The following is an 18,431-nucleotide window of genomic DNA, read 5'->3' as shown; positions in this document are numbered from 1 at the left end:
CAAAGCAGCTACTTATTATGCACCAAGAGATACAACGCATAGGTCCCCAATAACAGACAAGTCTATATGCAAGTACAATAAGAAAGAAGCTTGATGTTAGATTAGAAAAAGGGGAAACGTTAAAAATTTCAGCATATTATCTGTTGCACCCTATAAAATTGGAGGAATTTGTGTTTCTTTCACTTTCATTCGTAAAATTCACGCTCTAGATGCCCTTCCAACTTCTTGGTCCTCTGCTATGTCTTTCCTTTCATTGATATCTACCGCTGTTATGGGTGACTTTTAGTTTCATAGCTATTCTCAATTTCTTTTTGCATTGTCTATCTCAAATTACATGATTCAATTTGACCAGGCGAGACATCAAGAGAAAGGCACGACTGAAGTTTAATTGTTTGTAAATGTTTAAAGTTAACTGTTTGATGAATTTGACCTTAATTTATAAAGTGTTTCAATGTCTATTTTTCAGTAATATGATATTATGTAAGTATTGAAGGCTTCTTTTCCAGTAAAATGCTTATGGAACTACAATTAGAAAAGTAATCAATTTGCTCAGCAGAAAAAGAGCAAGTTTTTCATGTTTGAGTTTTGATGATCACAGTTTTCTAAATATACGGATAGCATTTTTTTGTGAATTTTGTTAAAGACACTGTAAAGGATCATCATTGTTCAAGTACAGCTACTGAGCTATGTATCACGTGCACAAGACAGCTTGCAACCGAGATCCTTCTTCAGCTCTCTCTCTCTCTCTCTCTCCAAGCAAAAGAGTGAGAAAAGAAAAATGCTAGCTCAAATGGTTAGCGTGGGGTTGGAACTCAAAGGCAAAAATTTATATATGTTTCGTATCACATAGGTATTGCTTACATCTAAGTTAACAAGAAGAATTCTCCTTCCCATTTCTTCAATGGCAGGGCGTCAAGCCCATTTCTTATCAGTTTGTCTCCTCTACACTGAAAATCTCTATGAAGGAATGCACATTCCGTATTGTTTTATTAGTTCTTAGTGCTCAGTTTCCTCATTTTGATGCAAAGGTAAGTCCACATGAGATGCAATCAAATTCTAGCTGGCACAGATGCAAGGACTACCTGATCAACGAAGGGAAAGACAAAACATTTGTGTTCCAACTTCCATGGAAGAAATTAAAGACAGGCTTTGTCCAAATGCCATTCCTAACTAGAGCAGATGAAAAATCCTGCATGAATAATGGTTTGTCATAAGCTTTAGGATAATAAAGGCATCTTTAGCACCTAAAGTAAACTTGATGGAACTAAATGGCAGCACTTACAGATTGTATGGTAACATAGAAGGCCAGATATTCGATTCCACATGACAATACCATTACCATCTCTTATGATCCCCACCGATCATAATCTGAATTCGCTGGAAAGCTAACTGAAAGCTAACTTCAAAGTTCATCTTGATGTAATAAATATGTTTAAACTACGATTACAAAAACAATTTAATGCAACAATCCTTGTCAGATCCCTTGAGTGACTGCCGAGAGCTACTACCTGCGAGAAATCTCCCCAAAATGATAAGTTTTCATCTTATGATACTTTAACAGGGAAGTGATAATTGTTTTTTGATGAACTTGAAATCCATCTGGGTCCAGTCCTCAGGACCAATCCCAACCAGTGAAACTCGGGGATAATGAGCCGGTCGCTCTATTATTCTCCACTTAAATATCAGGATTAGTTCGCATGGCACATGGCTTGAACCTGTGACCTAAGTCACAAGTCCCTAAACCTTTGCTACTTGAACCATGCCTTGCCCCCCCCCCCCCCCCATTCACCATCATCAGCAAAGAAAATGTTTTTTTAGGCTCATATCACTTATAAAAAGGTTCAAATTTCTTAGTATAAAACTTAATTAACCAACTATAACCCCAATGTTCAATTTTGCCCAAATATCAGTTCCCGCAGGACCTACAATTCCAAATGATTTTTTATTTTCAATCCTCGTGTCTATGTAACTTTATTCACTACACCTTCATCTCCCACGTTTTATGAAATGAGCAAGGTAAAGTGCATATATCTTGCATTGAATTACATAAATTTGGAAAGCGTAAACCTCCTTAAGAACCACAGATAATATTTGGTACTGTGTGTATGCATAATAAGTTCAGAGTAAACATAGTAATCCAGGTTGCAGACCTTTAAAGTCGGCGATATAAACTGAGTGCGTTGTTCATCCGATCCTAATAAGCTCGAGCAGGGGCTTGACGGAAAACTTGAGAAAGAATCAACAACAAACTAAACAAACAGATTTGCAGCAATCAGGTACTTAGAAGGAATGCCAGCAGATCACTTGAGAAACGATCAAACAAAGAGCAATATTATCAATGGAGAGGAGTGTCAAAATATGATGAAATTTAGAAGACAAAGGAAGTCATGTACTGCGTAACTTTGGAAGAGAGGACAGCCGAGGAAATTGCTCGCACGTAATGCAATCGGGACAGCGCGGACCTGAACCGGTATTTACTTTCGGGTCGAATACAGTCATCGAATTTATTGGTATAAAATTCTTGAGAAATGTTGGGATTTAAACTACCAAAGACCTTCTTGTTGTGACAATGCATTTGACAGTGTAAAAACCTTATAAGGTCACTGTAAAAATTTAAATTGTCATTTGATTCAACTTAAACTCGACTCTTTTTTAATCCCTACATATAAAATATCAGTGAAGAAGACTTTTATTTTTTCAACATAAATTTTTTTTGAGAGAGGGGTACAGAATCGTTCAGCATCCCGAAAGGCCAAATGCCTGGAATGCAAGAGGAAGTTATAATTGACTTCAAAATAGATGGCAAATCTACACTTTTTCTTTAGGCGTAGAAGTACATGAAATTGGACTTTGTTTCAGAGCCCAAAGTACTTTATACCGTATGTCTACCAAGGAGATTTGCTTTATCATTATCAACTTAAGTAGATCAAGTCATTTCACATAGAAATTCTTCTGCTTACAGTAATATGATCTTTCTTGTATAAATCTTCCTCCAGAAATAGGGGATTGCGGGTGGAAACCAGAGTTCTAGCGTGTTTGGCCAAGCTTCTCCGGATGCTAGAAGTGTTTTTTTTTTTTTTTTTTCAAAAGCACTTTTTTTTCCTAACTTGAGTTTGGCCAAAGATTTTTGGGGGAAAAAAGTGTTTTTGAGGAGAAGCACAAAAAAGTAACTTCTTTCCAAAAGCAGAAGCAATTTTGACTTTTCTTCTTACCAAGAATACCCTTAACAAAATATAGTATATACCAAAATAACCGTTAAACCTAATACTTAGGATATTAATGTATACATATTTCTTATTATTTTTAAGATAGCTTTCTAATATATAGCGACTTTAGGGGTGAATACTTTTATATTTGTTGAATGATTTTTAATATATTTAACTTATATTAAAAGAATTAAGTACTTTTAAATTTTATTTTCATATTTTACTTAAATAAAATAAAAAAATTTAATTATTGCTTGTAATAACAAATTTTTTAGATTATTTACTTACTTATAATATTAACTATTAAGTAAATATATTCATGTCCTTATTCGTAATTTGATACTTAAAAGCACTTTCTGAAAAGTTTGGCCAAATACAAATTATTGCTCAAAAGTGTTTTTCAGATTGATTAGCCAAACACAAACTGCTTCTGTCCAAAAGAACTTTTTTCAAAAGCACTTTTGAAAAAAACACTTTTCAAAATAAGCTGATTTCTCCAGCTTGGCCAAACATGCTATTCGTATCATTTACAAACACAAAAACCTCTGAGATTTTAAAAGAGACAAAAAACACTATCACCATTCCTTGAGTTATCTTCCCACTTTCGTGATTCGTTTATTAATACAATCATGCAGGGGTGTTTATCCTTGATTCCTGAAAAAGGAAATAATCTGGTTATAGACGATATCCTTAGCAGTGATCCCAATGATGAAGTCTGCATGAGCGAAATCCTTGATATACTGAATATGCAGCTTGTCTACGTCGTGGAACTTAAGATAATCAAGCAATGTCTCAACATCTTGAACATCGGACAATGCATCTTGGCCTCCATAGCTAAGAAAGAGGGGTAGATCATGAGGGATGTTGGTCAAATTATACTTGGGAGGTTTGGTTTCACCATAGTGCGCCTGATTGAAGTCGTTGCTCCCATAGTCATATTTCGACAAGACACCATCTCTAACAGCTGCATGAATTTCACAATAGTTACAAGCTGTAGGAAAGTTTGATGCTCCGCAGTATCAATAGTTATGAAGAGTGTAGGTACTATCATATTATAGTTGAATATTGGAGCCGATCCTAATTACTAGTTTAGAACTAAGGCATAGTTGATTGCCTGATTGATATATAGCACTTAAAAAATGAACTTACTCTGAGACAAATGCACGAGGTTCTTAGTTGATGTAGACTGGGGCTCGTTCTTCAAGAAATGCTCGACTGTGGTGGCATTTACACAACAATTCTTCCCTATATTTATACGGGGAAGTTATTATTTAGCTTTGCATTAGTGATCATTACAGATGACTCTATCAGTAAATTAAGAAAACATTTTAGTTATAGCAGAATAGTACCAGTAAGTGCAGTTATCAAGTCATAACAGTCTACCCCAGCTTGAGCACATAAGGCCTTGAGAAAATTGGATACAGGCTCACTACCAAAAACCGTCAACAATTGAGGTAAATAAGGGGAAAAATGGGAGAAAAAAAAAAGAAGGAAGAACAAGAAGAGCAAAGAACAATAGTTGTAGAAGGGCGAAGTAATTTTACCCCCTTGGATTAAATTCTGCAAGACCAAATATTGTAGTGATCTGTCGACATTAGAAACCATAAAAATCATCAAAACATCTAAATGTATGAATTCCTCTTAAGCTTTGCAATATGTAAAGATAAAAGAAGTAAATCAAAATTTTGCACTGACCTCGCTAACAAATGCTCTAGCAGCTTTTACACCAAGGGCAGTGGTCATATGGCTCAAGTAAGCAACTGGGCTGAGCAAGGCTGCTGATTTTACCTTGTCTAGGTTTCTCCCTTCTGAGAAAGATGCCAAAGCTATCAAAGTTCCCTGTTAATTATATATATTAGCCAGATCAGATCAGTTATTACACTATGATCGAACTACTGTTGTGTCATATTCAAAATTTACCATTGAATGGCCAATATAGTGAATTTTCTGCCCAGTTTGATGGACAACAAGATCAATGACAGTAGGTAAGTCATGGACGACAAGATCATCCCATGTCCAGTTCCAGTAGTCCTGTAAACCAGAATGAAAAAACCTTAGGGTGTGTTTCGTTGAGGTATTGGAGCAATTAATCCCTTCTTAACATCCTGCATATAATACGATGTTTGGTTGACTAGTGCATAAGAAAAAAAACAATCACGGCATGACTAATGTAGCATCTGGTTGGCGATAACAGATAATATCAATATTAAGTTATGTGGGAACCTATGCAGTATTATTTTATGAGAGGTAGAATGTGGAATAAAAGTACGTGCATTAGCAATGTGGCGATTAAACTATGTATTCTTTTAAAGGAAGTAATTCATGTATGACAATCCCTTCATTACCGCATAAATAAGTCATGCATTATAATTCCGGACTAGTAACTTAATCAAACAACACCTTTTTCCTCTTTTTGTTTGTTTTGTTGTCCATTTTTCCTCTTTCCTTTTTATCAGTTTTGCAAGCACTAAGAGAATGTATGTTCATTGAGGTAGAATCGAAGGAGATACCGGGCTGTTAGGATCAAGAGTTACATGGCGACGGCTGTATCTGGTTCCCCTGACGTTGGAAATCCAAACATCGAAGCCATTATCCGCCAAGATCATCGCCGGTGATTGTTCTGGTGAATTCTGCAGCCATGTTACTCCATCCTGAAAAACAGTGACCAAATTTTGCTTCCTTCATCTACAGTTGCAGTGAATTAAAATTGAAATATTCTTCAATTTGTTATGGGTTGTACTTCTTCCACCTTAATTGCTTGACATATTTTGATTGAAGAACTAGAAAGAAAGAATTTCGACACATAAACGTAATAGTAGTATAGAGTAATAAAAGTACCCTCCCATCAACAATTTGCATCGAATTCGGTGGGGGTAAAATGAGAAGGTAAAATTGGAATTGTTTCAAATTATATGAAAATGTCCATATTGTATGGGGGTAAAATGAGAAGGTAAAATTGGAATTGTTTCAAATTATATGAAAATGTCCATATTGTATCAAACAAATTTAAATGGAAGAAAATATTTGTTTAGTAGTGATAAGCTTTGCCTCATCAAGGTGAGGCTAATTGTCACGAGAAAATTGACAGTTGTACGAATTCACAAGCATAGTGGGCACTGCATATAACTATGTGAAGAAACAAACAAATCTGCGTTTGGCAAGTTACTTCTCGTGAGTACTGTTTGACCCAAAATTTAGATCTGGGTTCAACCAATTAAATTTAAATAAAGTAGAGTTAATCTTAGCTAATATTAATATCCAAAAGACAAGATAACTAATTTTGTAATAAAATAATATGTGTGTGTTAGGTCGGATGGCAATAAATGTGGACAACGTTAACAATATTTAATGACTCAAAAGGAGTGAGATAGCATTAACTAACAATAAATAGCAATGGATGTCTTTTAAGTAAATAAGAACATATGAGTCACCCGAAAAAGGGTGAGATCTGTGAATATTACTTCTGACAATGATAAATGATTGATTAGCCTTCGAACACTCAAGTTGTTCTTGGATCAAGTGAAAAAGTCAAAGAAGAATCTTTTTTGTATGTTTGCAATAAGGCCAAATTCTCTTAATAAAGTAAATATGTTTTCTTACAAGTGAATCCCCTTCTAACATTGTGTCTCTTTCTATTTATAGAGAACATACACCTAAAAACCCTAATAGCCCGTTATAACTTTGTCTAAGATGCTCGACCTCGACCCTGGTCTCCACTAACTCTTCGACCGCACCCCTCATCTCTTAAAGGCTACTTCGACCTTGGACAGGTTTTTGTTGAAATCTTACTGATAACACCTGGCAGCCGATGATAGGGCCGCTTATCGGGCGGTTAATTACTCTTAACGATTTGGCTTAACGGTTATCGGCTTTTAAATGTATTAATCCGCTAGCCACCCGATAAGATATCGGGCCGATTGGTATCGGTTTAGCTCTTATCGGGCGGTTATTGGGCGGTTTATCGGCCTAATTCAATTTATATTGCGTGTATTAATTGTTTGCTGACCGCCTAGCATACAAATTCAAAATAGAAAATTATACGTTGAGTCCAGACATACATGTCTGTTAACGCCTACATAAGAATGATGTAGTGTGTCATGTGTTGTAGAGTGAAAAAAGATGTGGCACAACACTGTTGTTCTTCTATTAAACATAGACAACATGCATTAGTTTTAAAAAATAAAAGCAGAGGTGAACCATAGACATCAACTTAAACAATCTTGTTGTAGGGTGGGAGAATAAGCTAAGCTAAGCCAAGCCTGGGATCTTCTGATGCATAGTACGTAAGGGTTCTGATTATTTAGGAATTAGGCGTTAGAACTTAGAGATGGAGTACTGGAAGAAGTGGAAGGGTTTTTGATCTTTAATATATATATATATATATATATATATATATATATATATATTCTTAATGGGTTAACGGATTATCCGTTAAGAAAATTGAATAATCCGCCCCCAAACCGATAAGCCGTTAATAAAAAAAATTGAATCTGTTCCCCGTCCGTTAAACTGTTAATCCGATACCAATAAGCCATTAAGCTTCGGTTTCGGTTCGGTTTTCGGTTTCGATTTGGTTTTGAACACCCCTAGCCGATGAAGGCTATCATGATGCTGACGCGGCTTGCTTATATCGAAGGTGTTTTTTTGTATATATCCCCGGGGGCGGAGCTACAGTAGTGGGTGCGGGTTCGGGCGAACCCAGTGACTTTTTCCGGAACCTTGTATTTGTATTGAAATATTTACTAAATCTATATAAATATATACTACCGAACCCAGTAACAAAAGGGGTCTTGATTCAACGGTAAGGGTTGTGGGTTCGCTGGGAAAGATGGAGGTTCGATTCCCCCTAGAAGTAATGTTTTATTTTAAAATTTAGAACTCTCATGCTTAAATACCTAGCTCCGCCTCTGAGTAATAGCCTACAATACTGGCCCAGCCAACATGTGAGTATGCGGTTGACAAAAATTTGCGGTATTTAGGCACATTTTAAGATTGGGTCCGAGACAAAATCAGGAATCTTGCCTTTTCTACGTGGTAAAGCTACATGAATTTTAATGTAATTTGAAGAGGGTGGGAAATATTGCATATTTGCATTCACCACATTTTAGACTGCGGTGCCTGTGAGCCTCAACTTTGGGGCGGGAGAGTAGAAATATAGTTACATTCCCCTCAGGGAGTAAGATTTGGAGAAGATTTAACTATATCTGAGACCACAAAATTTTGGGAAACTAATACTGCGTTTCTCCTGGCCGTCTCAATTTAGCAGTATTAAATAGTCTATATGTGATAATTTTGTTCCCTCTATCACTATTATAGGAGTAATATACAAGTTAAATTAACATTTTAAACTTTGTACAAAATCAAACAAACGTAAAATGGGATTGATGGGATATTAAATTGCTTAGACAATTCCACAAATAAAAGCACACAAAAATCACAATTAAGAAAATAACTTGAGATAAGAAACTTATACTACAAATTGAGGAGATATATTAAATGAAAGTAAGAAACTGAACTCTCTGACATGCTTTCATTACTCAAAGCTAAAACTTTTACGCTCTCTCGTTTTATTTTTCTGATTGATGAAAATATAAAGGTAGGATCGAAATTTTCGAATATTGTGTAATTTATCGAGTGAGTACACTGAATACATTGTGTAAGTTTAATCACGCAAGTCTAATAAAAATGCCCACTTTGGCAAAAGATTCGCGCATAGGACAATTGTGGTCGAAAGTAAAATTTATATTTCTTGGATCAGCAGTGGGGACGATGACTGCGAAAGACGATAAATTCAACTTCACGAGAAAGATTCCATTTCCCAAACACCGTGTCGCGACAGGGGCCCTTATGAATATGTACAGGTTGAAAACTAGAGACTGAAATCCGAATGTTCTTGTTAACCTTGCAACAGGAGTAATTACCATTAATGCCCTCCTATGTGTAACAAAGATAAAGATACTGGGGACAAACATGTCCTTGTATTATTTTCCGATGGAGTAATTGATGTTTAGGCAACCATAATCTATATTGTCTGTTTCACATTAAATTTAGCTTTTCATTATATGATATCCCACATATCATATTCCTAATCAAATAAACCAAGAAGTTAATAATAAAAATATATTCAGTAGATAATTTTGTTGTTATTTAATTCGCACATTATAATTCCGATATAACTTTATTTGCAAAACAAACGCCCCTAAGAGAACTATGAAAAACCCTGCTGAAGCCATTGTGAAACATTAGTAATTATCCCTTCGAGTTTGCCCAGTTGGTTTGGAGGGTGGTGGGATTGAATCCCCTCAATATCTTGCGGGTTGAGCTTGTCGCACAGGGCTTGACTAATACAGTTTACATTCCCTATGTGGTTTGCAGGCTATTACACAGGGGAGGTTTACCCAGTGCGCACAAAGTGCTCATCACAGAGTGCTCACCCGAAGGGCAGAGGCTACGACAGAGGTTGTAGTGGCTGAGGGTTCCCCTCTTGCCAAAAAAAAAAAAAAAATAGTAATTAAAAAAATCAATTTTTCTAGCCAGAGGACTAACCAGTCAGGCAATTTCGGAATTAACCTCGATTTTTTATGATTAATAATACGGATTCTTCACTTATCTTTTAAGTAGTAACTTGGATCCGGTAGACTGCAAAATAAGTATTAGAGGTTAAGCAAGTCTCACTCTCGTCCCTAAGCTCGAATTGTACGTACTATTATTTTAGAAAATAGAAAAGGACAATATAGTCGCGTGTAACAGTAGTGAAATAGTGGTAGAGCTACCGCCATTTGTAATTTGTAAGGTGCTTACCACAAGAACTCCGTGCTGCAACAACACTGGCGGCCGGTTCGCCCCACCACCACCTCCACGCCCTTTGGGAATTCTTTGCACGCTAAGTATGTAGCCGTCATCAGTTGTTACCTGAGATATGCGAAAAAAGAAACACATTACTACATTTTATAGAAGTCCATTCGTTTAACTGGCCAGTGGTGGGAGAACAATTGAATTAAACACTAGATAATTACCTCAAATTCCTGGCACTTATAACCATGAACAATGACGGCAGAGGCGCACATGCCAGCGCTATTATCATCGGTGATGAAGCGGAAAGGATTTCCCCTGCTGGAGCCAAATGCTCGATATGGTTCCACCACTAATATAACTAATGCCACAAAGCTTAAAATACCTAGACTCGGCGAGTTTTGGGGCGCCATTCTTATATATATTTAATTAGCTGAGTCGGTAGTGGAGAAGGGGGGATGTATGCAGTGTGCGCTGGAGAAGATATAGAATTATAGATGGACAGAACAGAGGGAGCGGTATCCAAACAAAGAAGGAAAATGGAGACACACAGTCACACAGTCTCTTGGATTTGTGCAATAGAGAGGTGGAAATATATTTTGGTCTTTTCCTGTGGGCTTTCCAACTAAGTGGAATTTGTTACTCCCTAGTCCCTAGTCCCTCCCTCCAAAAACAAGACAAAAATGAGGAGCTCAGAATAATTTGATGTAATTCAACCACCAATCCTTCAATTTTAAAATTCACCTAGTAATTGGAAATTGCAACTATCCTTTAAATAAGTTACCATCTTTTATAGGAGTAGTTAAAAATAATAATAATAATTTCATAGTTAAAAATACATGTTTAGCTCTTTAAGTAATAATAGTGCCATTCTTTTTGGTAGTTAGAGAAAAGTACAGTACTTAATTTTTGTCTTTCGAAGGGGAAGGGATTGAGGAGAAGCAGGATAGGATTGTAAATTGGAGGGGACTTCGTCGCTCTGGTGACTAATTATAAGGGAAGATGAAGATTAATCAACTGGATCAGTAATGACTTTCTTAAATACAGTATCAGATTAATGATTTCAGAATCCACTCTCATCAACATGATGAACAGATGAAGATCTTTGTACTGCCTTTTTTTTCTTTATTGATAACAGCGACAGTTTATGAGTTAAATACACAGATTAAGCATGAAATAACATAAGAGGAAACAGAAATCTTAGAGTAGTACAATCACAGTATCTTGCTTCCGTGATTTTTCCTCTTTTGCCATTTGGGACTTCGATATATCGCAATGTATCGCCCTGCAGAAGAATGAAGGGCAATTTTGAGGTTGGATAGCCATTAAGCTAAATCTGTTTCTTTTCTATCCATTCTGAAGGAAGGTAATACAAGTTCATGTGAAGGCTAGGTCTGTTTTGGAACATCACCTACTTCTAAATTCTAAAATTCAAAGAATCGACGAATTTACACTTTTATACAAAGAAAAGGTAACGAGGACAAGAAGCTTGTACATGAATGAAGCTGAGGGTCGCATTCATTTTGTGCTCCCACAACCATAGTGAAGTCAGCTAACTCAACTACCACTCGAGACAGCAGCATGAGGGGCTCATGCCATGAGCAAATATTCCTAATGAGATGCGGTTGAATTTCTTGAATACCTCATGACTATGTAGTTGCATCAGATTTTTGATCTGCATCGGCTGTAGCCTGGACTTGAGCTGCATACTGCAGGTTCCAGAGGACATCCTCAAACGAGGGGCGGCTCAGTGACTCAGGAGCTATGCATTTGTTGGTGATGGATATTACAATTGACAAAGACTCTTGCGAGCTAGTGATTAGCACAGCTGGATCTACAATTCTGTGCCGACCATCTTGGCTACCAAAGGATGCCTGTCATCCAAAATGAACATTCTGACTGCTTACCTTCCAACTCAAAGTAGGTGTCACATACTCAATAAAACTACAAACTTTTGACATGCTGGAACCAGTGAAAATTTAAATCTTTTCGCAAACATAATCTTGTGTCAGCTACAGAGTGAATTACGAGTGTTAAGTGAATTTCGGGATCTGTTATTTTAAATTCACAGCAACCCGAGTCTTGAACAGGAACTACGTTTGTAAATTACTCCATATTGCAAGAGATGGAAAGAAAGTTTGTGATTCACAATATATGCTACTATCAATGAGAAAGGAGTTGCATATCAAAATTAGCAGTCACGTACCATTTCATTAAGCAAAAATGTTTCTCCTTTTCCACTAACTATAGGACCCACCAGCGACTCCAGTAATATGAAACCAAAGTTATACACATCATCTTCTTTCTTTGTCATGTGCCTGCATAAGAAAAAAATGCAGCAAAATTGAATCTTACCAACAGCTATAGTTGAGAATAGATGCCTCTGCTCGACATGATTGAACTGTCATTGAGAAGCATCTCCATCTATCCTCTAAGGGATGCCATAATCAGAAGAGGCAATAAAGGAAAATATATATCACAGTTGTACTAGGAATACAAGTAGCAAACAGACTACTCTGCAATTCTATTTGAGGAAAGAGTTGCATACCAGGAGTTGTAGCCATCTCCTTTTGCCTGAAAAAGGAAATTATCAGTATCAGATATTACACTGTCGCCATAAAACATATAACCTTGATCATCTGAATATCATTTTAACATACCTCAACTTTTTCACTTTCTTCCATAAGGATTGACATTCCATAATCACTAAGTTTTGCAATCTGATGCTCGTCAAGCAGTATATTGTTTGTCTTCAAGCTATTTCCATATGAAGGAGGAATTACGCCCGTGTGGAGAAAGTGAACAGACTTGGCAACACCAATCAGAATTGCCAACCTGTCTGACCACTTGAGGACCTTTCCTGGAGTAGTTTCTGCAAGTAAACATGATGATTTACACAAGCTCAACATGTATTCCCTATAGTTCATTGGACATATCAGGATAGATAAAAATGAATAACAACAAAAATAAAAAAAAATAAAAAAAATAGGTATCAAAGCATTTTGCAGTGCAAGTGTCAGCCAACAGACCATGCAAAGAACATATGATCATATATATATCTATAATTCTTTGAACAGGTAAATAATACATGTATATCTCCATAAATTAATGAAATGCTAACATAGATTGCTTATATCTCTATAGATAAATGAAATGCTAACACAGATTGCTTCTTCAACTACAGTAAATGCGTTTCACTTCGTTGTAAAGTTTCAGATCTAAAGCTCGGATAAACAGAGGGAAAGAAACTATCCAGACGATCCTGAAAATCAAAAATACTTTTTACTCGACTAGCATAATGTGCCTCCTCCTACTAAAAGGTGTTTTGAGGCAGTGAGTCTTGAACAGCTAGTATTTGGCTTAAAGAGTCAAATCAACAATCATTAATCACTCTTAGATGAAGTAAATGTAAAGTGACACGAACATGAATATCAATAACTGCAACAGTTGTGTTAATTTTCATATATTGGATTTCAACAAGTACTTCATCAAGTTACTTTCTCCTTGCTATTGACTACTTATCTAAAAGTACTCCTTCTCATTTGCTAGTTACGTTGGACAGCAGAAGCATGATTCATGAACAAACTTTCTGAATTATCAAACATGAGCGCTCCAAGATGAACTCATGCACAAAACAGAATCACCAGACTCGCAGTTCTCTTTGTTTGACCCCTCTACTTATGGTACTTGATGATTTCTGGTGAGAAAACTTTTGGTGCCGCATGTTTATAAAATACCAATAACGCTGCATTTATTCTCACTGGCAAAAAACTACAAAAGAAAGCAATGAATTCACGTGTTTCTCCTCCAACAAAAACTACCAGCAATATGCCTGTACCTTTTGATATTCAATCAAGTATATCTGTATATGTCTATGCAAATGTTCGTACTAAAACATTTATACCACTGACCTGAAAGACGAGCACGCAAATTTCCACAAGGAATAAATTCATAAACCAGAAAAAGTCTGTGGACAGTTGAGTCATCTTGCGCTCCACCATCAATGCAGTGACCCAGAAGGCCAACTAAATGTGGGTGGCGAAACTTTGATAGCAAATCCATTCGAAGTTTGAGGTTCCAACTAGTGCATCTTCTATAAACATTCAATTCCCTTACAGCAACATGAGTTCCATTCTCTAATTTTCCCTTGTAAATCTGAGATGGAGAGAAATGTTAATGGTATTAACTAAGCAAAATTGTCCACCTTTAAGACCCAAAAAGAAATGGCTTGGGACAACAAAAAAAAGGGCTTGAAGAAGCATCGACTAACTGCACATGCACTTTACGAAAGCGATGCAAGGGCATTCTCATTAATATTAACTGACATTAAGTTCAGTGGGTGTCAAATCAAAATGTGCATTACTCTTTACTTGACCACCATTATATGGGGAGTACTTAGTTGCAGAGTCAAGATGCATATATAAAGAAGTACTACATTTATGCACATAGATAATCATCATAAATGGAAGAAAGAAAAAAAACTGTTTAATCCACTGCTTATCTTGGTGACTTGTGCATCCATTTCAGTGTCTGATACGAGTTAGTAAGCATCATATGGATGAGAACTTATTTTAGCAAAAATATATTTTTTTCCGGAAAAACATACTATGACTATTGAAAGGATACATGCAAGGAAACAATATCCTATGCCCTCTCCCCACAATTAGTTAGGAAGCATAAATAGTTACAGAGAAGTACTTTTCCGATGGAGCCTTCACCGAGTAATGCTGATTTATTAAAGTTTTCTGTCACTTCTTCCAACTCTTCCATGGAGAACACCCGATAAGATGGGGCACCCTGTGATCCTAGTGCTGCCGCTTGAGAAATGATTCCTGAGGTAAAATAAGTTAAAAGAAAATCTGCCTTTTTAGAGTTGAAGTTTAAAATGAAGTCAAACTACAACTTACTAGCATTTGCCAGGAGCTCAGCAGATATATTAGGTTGCGCATTAGCATGCACAACTTTGGGAAACACGTGCTGATCCACATTGCGACGTGCATGCTGTCTTCTACAGAAGATGAGAAACACAGCTGCCAAAAACACCACAAAAATCACAGTTCCCCCAACAACACTTACCAATATCGCTATCTCTTTTCCTGTGTTGTGTTTCTTTGCCAAATTTGCTTCTTTGCAATACGACTCTGAATGCTGATATTGGGTATCAACAGACAAGCAATTTCCACTAACCTTAACAATTCGCTTATCTGAACTGGCGTTCAAGCAAGAAGGAACCACACCAACCAGTCTATTATCAGAAATATCAACAAAACCAAGTTCACCCCCACAATTGAGATTTTCAGGAAGCGAACCGCTCAGAACATTAAATGCTAAATTCATGTAACTAATACTTGGCAAAGAGAACAAATCAGCTGGAGGCATTCCAGTAAGAGCATTATTCGACAAATCCAAGTGTTGAAGTTGATTCAATTTGCAAAATTCTTCCGGAATCTCACCTGAGAAAGCATTATTGCTAAGCAGAATAGTTGTCAATCCATGTGGCAAGGGTGGCAGTTGAGAATCCAAATGATTTTCTCTTAAATCCAACAAATGCAAATTAGACAAAGCACTTAAATCAGGTAATTCACCAGAAAGTGCATTGTGAGACAGAACAATATCAGCAAGGCTTGTAATTTTAGTAATTGAAGTAGGTATTTGACCCTTCAGCCTGTTATTTTTCATGCTTAAAATAGTGATATTTGGCAACAAATCCAACCAATCAGGGAGCGTATCATCGAAAAAATTTCCATCTAATGTCAAAGTATGAAGCTTCACCAATGTAGACATCTCAAATGGAATTGAACCATAAAGAAAATTTGAACTCATATCCAAAACTTCAAGGGACGATAACCGATGAATTTTAGCAGGTAAGGGTCCCCAAATGCCTAATGAAACCAAAGTTAAAACCTTTAAACTACTCAACCTTGTCAAAGTGGTAACAAAAGATTCAATGGAGAAATGTTCAGATAAGGTATTGTTTGGAACTGCAACTCCATGAAATTCGTTGACTTTAACTAGCTTATTACCCTTGATTTTGAGCTCAGTAACAGAGTTATCCTGGCAAATAATGCTCATATTCAGCGTTGAACCCAAATTGCAAAATTCATCATTGTAATTCTCCAAAACATCTAGCTGCACTGGATATTCTAAGTGCTTTCTTAACTGAAGGAGAATTTCATTTTCATAGGACCTTAACTGATGAGTGTTTTGGAACAAGAAACCCCACATGAATAAAACTGTGACAAATACCTTTAACCACCCCATTTAACAGTCTTCTTCAAATGGAGCCTAGAAATGCAAATCTTGAAAAATACCCATTAAGAAAAGAAAAAAAACAAGCTAAACTGAACATCAAAGGAATGTTTTTCTTTTTCCTGGCAGAGATATATTGGGAGAAGAGAAAAAGATAGTAGAAAACAAAAAGAATAATAAAACCATTCTGGGGTCAAGTCAAGAGAGAGCTCTATAATGAAAAACTAATGTAAATGGGTATTTGTACGGCTAAAAAGGTGGAATTAAAAGAAGAAAAAAGGTTATACAATGGAGAAGTAGTTGGAATAAGAGTACCCGACAGAAGAAGGCTCTAATTGCAACATGCATTCAATTCAGAAAATGAGTGAGTGGTCTATCGCGGGTTTCCTGAGGTCTCTGCCATTAATGGTGAGTGGTGACCGTCCGTCCGGTTCGGTTCTTTCTGAAAATGGCTCTTATTACTGGTCCATCCGTTTCAATTTATGTGAATTCATTTGACTACGGAGTTTAAAAAAATAAAGAATATTTTAAATTATTTTTAAATAGAAAAATGGTTATTTTTTTAAATACGAACTAAAAAAAAATAGATTCATATAAATTAAAACGGATCGAATACTATTTTCAACTCTTCCTCACTCCAGTACAGTCTTTAATATAGTTTACTCTGTGTGACAGTTTTAAATAGCTAGCAGAAAGAAGGTTTGTTTGGCCTTAGCTGTTGAAATACTAATATATTACTACAAGGAATCAGTATTATATTATGGTTGGAGGGTTTTGTTTAATCATCGTATTCCAACTTGACTAATTCAAATTCCTGCCACAAGAAAAAATGTTATCTATCAGAAATTCCTCCAATTCTAAATTCATTAAAAAAAAAATAATTAAGCTAGCGTAATATAAATTTAGTTGAAACTTTAAAAAAAAAAAAAATATTTGGTTGAAATTACGTTTGGAGTTTGGATATAAATTTTACTTGAAAAGAAGTTGAAATTTTGTAAGTAGAAAACTTAAAAAATCTAATCTAAACTACTTTTTGAAACTTGAAAAATTCATCTCGTTCAAAAATTGATCACTTTTTCTAACCAAACAATATTTTAAAATTTTCTTTGAAAATAAGTTTTTAAAAAATATTATGGCCATACGGGAGTTGAGAATCATCTATCCCACCACTTCTCGTATAAGCATTGAAAATTTGTATTAATTAACCTACCACGAATTTCACACTTAAAAATGAAAAGTAGAGTCGGAGAATTGTTACTATTACTAGTAATTTTTTTTTAGAGGGTTGTTGGTTTAGATGTCTTCTACTCTGATGTGTTTGGTTTTATAATTTTCTGGGAACATTTCTAAATATTAAATCTAACGTGGTTGGTTTAGATTCAATTTCATTTTTCAAAACAGACAAATGAAAACGATTTCCAAAAGTAGACTCCTCCCTTCTTTCTAATCGCATAATTTTGTTTGACTAAACACAATAAAATTTAGGAATTTACAGGATCTTTTGTCACATAAGTTAAAAATGTATAAATTCAAAATTACCTTTGTATCAAACAATGTATTTTTTGCGCGGAATGAACCATAGAAGATGCCATTTTTTATTTTTTATTTTTAAAAAAGCAAGTCATTTCATGCTGAAATTGAAATTTAAATCCGAGATAATTTGTAAATATGAAAAATGCTAGTCTGTTGGACAAAAAAATAAATGAATGCAGGCAAATTGAGAAGAAGGGTGTACTAGCTATTTTAGTGTTTCAAATCTATTTAATCTAACCACATGGTTTTTGACAAATTAGTCAACGAAGTTCAAAACCTAATGACAATACTTTTGGTTAGTGGAGTACTAGTTCTTTGCTCCACTCTAAATGATTTTTTTGTATATTAACCTTAATTTGTTCATTGTAAATATAATAAATTACTCATAGGCTATTTACTCCAAGAATAACTTCGAAAAGAAGAAGTTAATTTTTTCTTATATCTGAAAAAATCAAAAATTATAGACCACAAAAAAATAACCAAAAAATCAGTTAAAGTAGACCGGAGAGAATAATATATATTCAAATTTGATCCTTTGGAAGCAAAGCTAAATAAAAAGCTACTCCTATAGATTACCACTTTCCATGCAAATGGTATAATTGCTTTTCCAAACAAAACAAAAAAACTTTAGTTGCACTTGGTCACATAGTT

At 35.6% G+C, this 18,431-nt stretch overlaps 2 protein-coding genes across 4 annotated transcripts; both read right to left on the bottom strand.

Moving 5' to 3' along the window:
• Positions 1–3,680: 3,680 nt before the first annotated feature.
• Positions 3,681–10,672, bottom strand: LOC107767515 (triacylglycerol lipase 2). Of its 2 annotated transcripts, XM_016586548.2 has the most exons (9): positions 10,223–10,672; positions 10,008–10,118; positions 5,717–5,857; positions 5,127–5,237; positions 4,902–5,045; positions 4,751–4,791; positions 4,556–4,635; positions 4,356–4,451; positions 3,681–4,170 (listed from the first exon to the last, which is right to left on the bottom strand). In XM_016586548.2, exons 1-9 carry the CDS (start codon positions 10,409–10,411, stop codon positions 3,848–3,850), a joined length of 1,236 nt encoding a protein of 411 aa, XP_016442034.2. In that variant the 5' UTR covers positions 10,412–10,672; the 3' UTR covers positions 3,681–3,847. The 2 variants fall into 2 exon arrangements, with proteins under 2 accessions (XP_016442034.2, XP_075090540.1); XM_075234439.1 differs by lacking the exons at positions 10,008–10,118; positions 10,223–10,672 and adding an exon at positions 6,045–6,176.
• Positions 10,673–11,100: 428 nt separating this feature from the next.
• On the bottom strand, positions 11,101–16,733 carry LOC107767516 (putative inactive leucine-rich repeat receptor-like protein kinase At3g03770). Of its 2 annotated transcripts, XM_075234438.1 has the most exons (8): positions 14,906–16,733; positions 14,697–14,830; positions 13,910–14,153; positions 12,659–12,870; positions 12,547–12,572; positions 12,205–12,316; positions 11,641–11,872; positions 11,101–11,283 (listed from the first exon to the last, which is right to left on the bottom strand). In XM_075234438.1, exons 1-7 carry the CDS (start codon positions 16,257–16,259, stop codon positions 11,648–11,650), a joined length of 2,307 nt encoding a protein of 768 aa, XP_075090539.1. In that variant the 5' UTR covers positions 16,260–16,733; the 3' UTR covers positions 11,101–11,283; positions 11,641–11,647. The 2 variants fall into 2 exon arrangements, with proteins under 2 accessions (XP_075090539.1, XP_016442035.1); XM_016586549.2 differs by lacking the exon at positions 11,101–11,283 and having other exon boundaries at positions 11,324–11,872.
• Between the last annotated feature and the right edge of the window lie 1,698 nt (positions 16,734–18,431).

Source organism: Nicotiana tabacum, chromosome 17 (genome assembly GCF_000715075.1).
Source record: "Nicotiana tabacum cultivar K326 chromosome 17, ASM71507v2, whole genome shotgun sequence".
In the NCBI taxonomy this organism is placed as follows: domain Eukaryota; kingdom Viridiplantae; phylum Streptophyta; class Magnoliopsida; order Solanales; family Solanaceae; genus Nicotiana; species Nicotiana tabacum.
The sequence above is the reverse complement of the archived record's forward strand: the minus strand, read 5'-3'. Positions and strand labels throughout refer to the sequence as shown.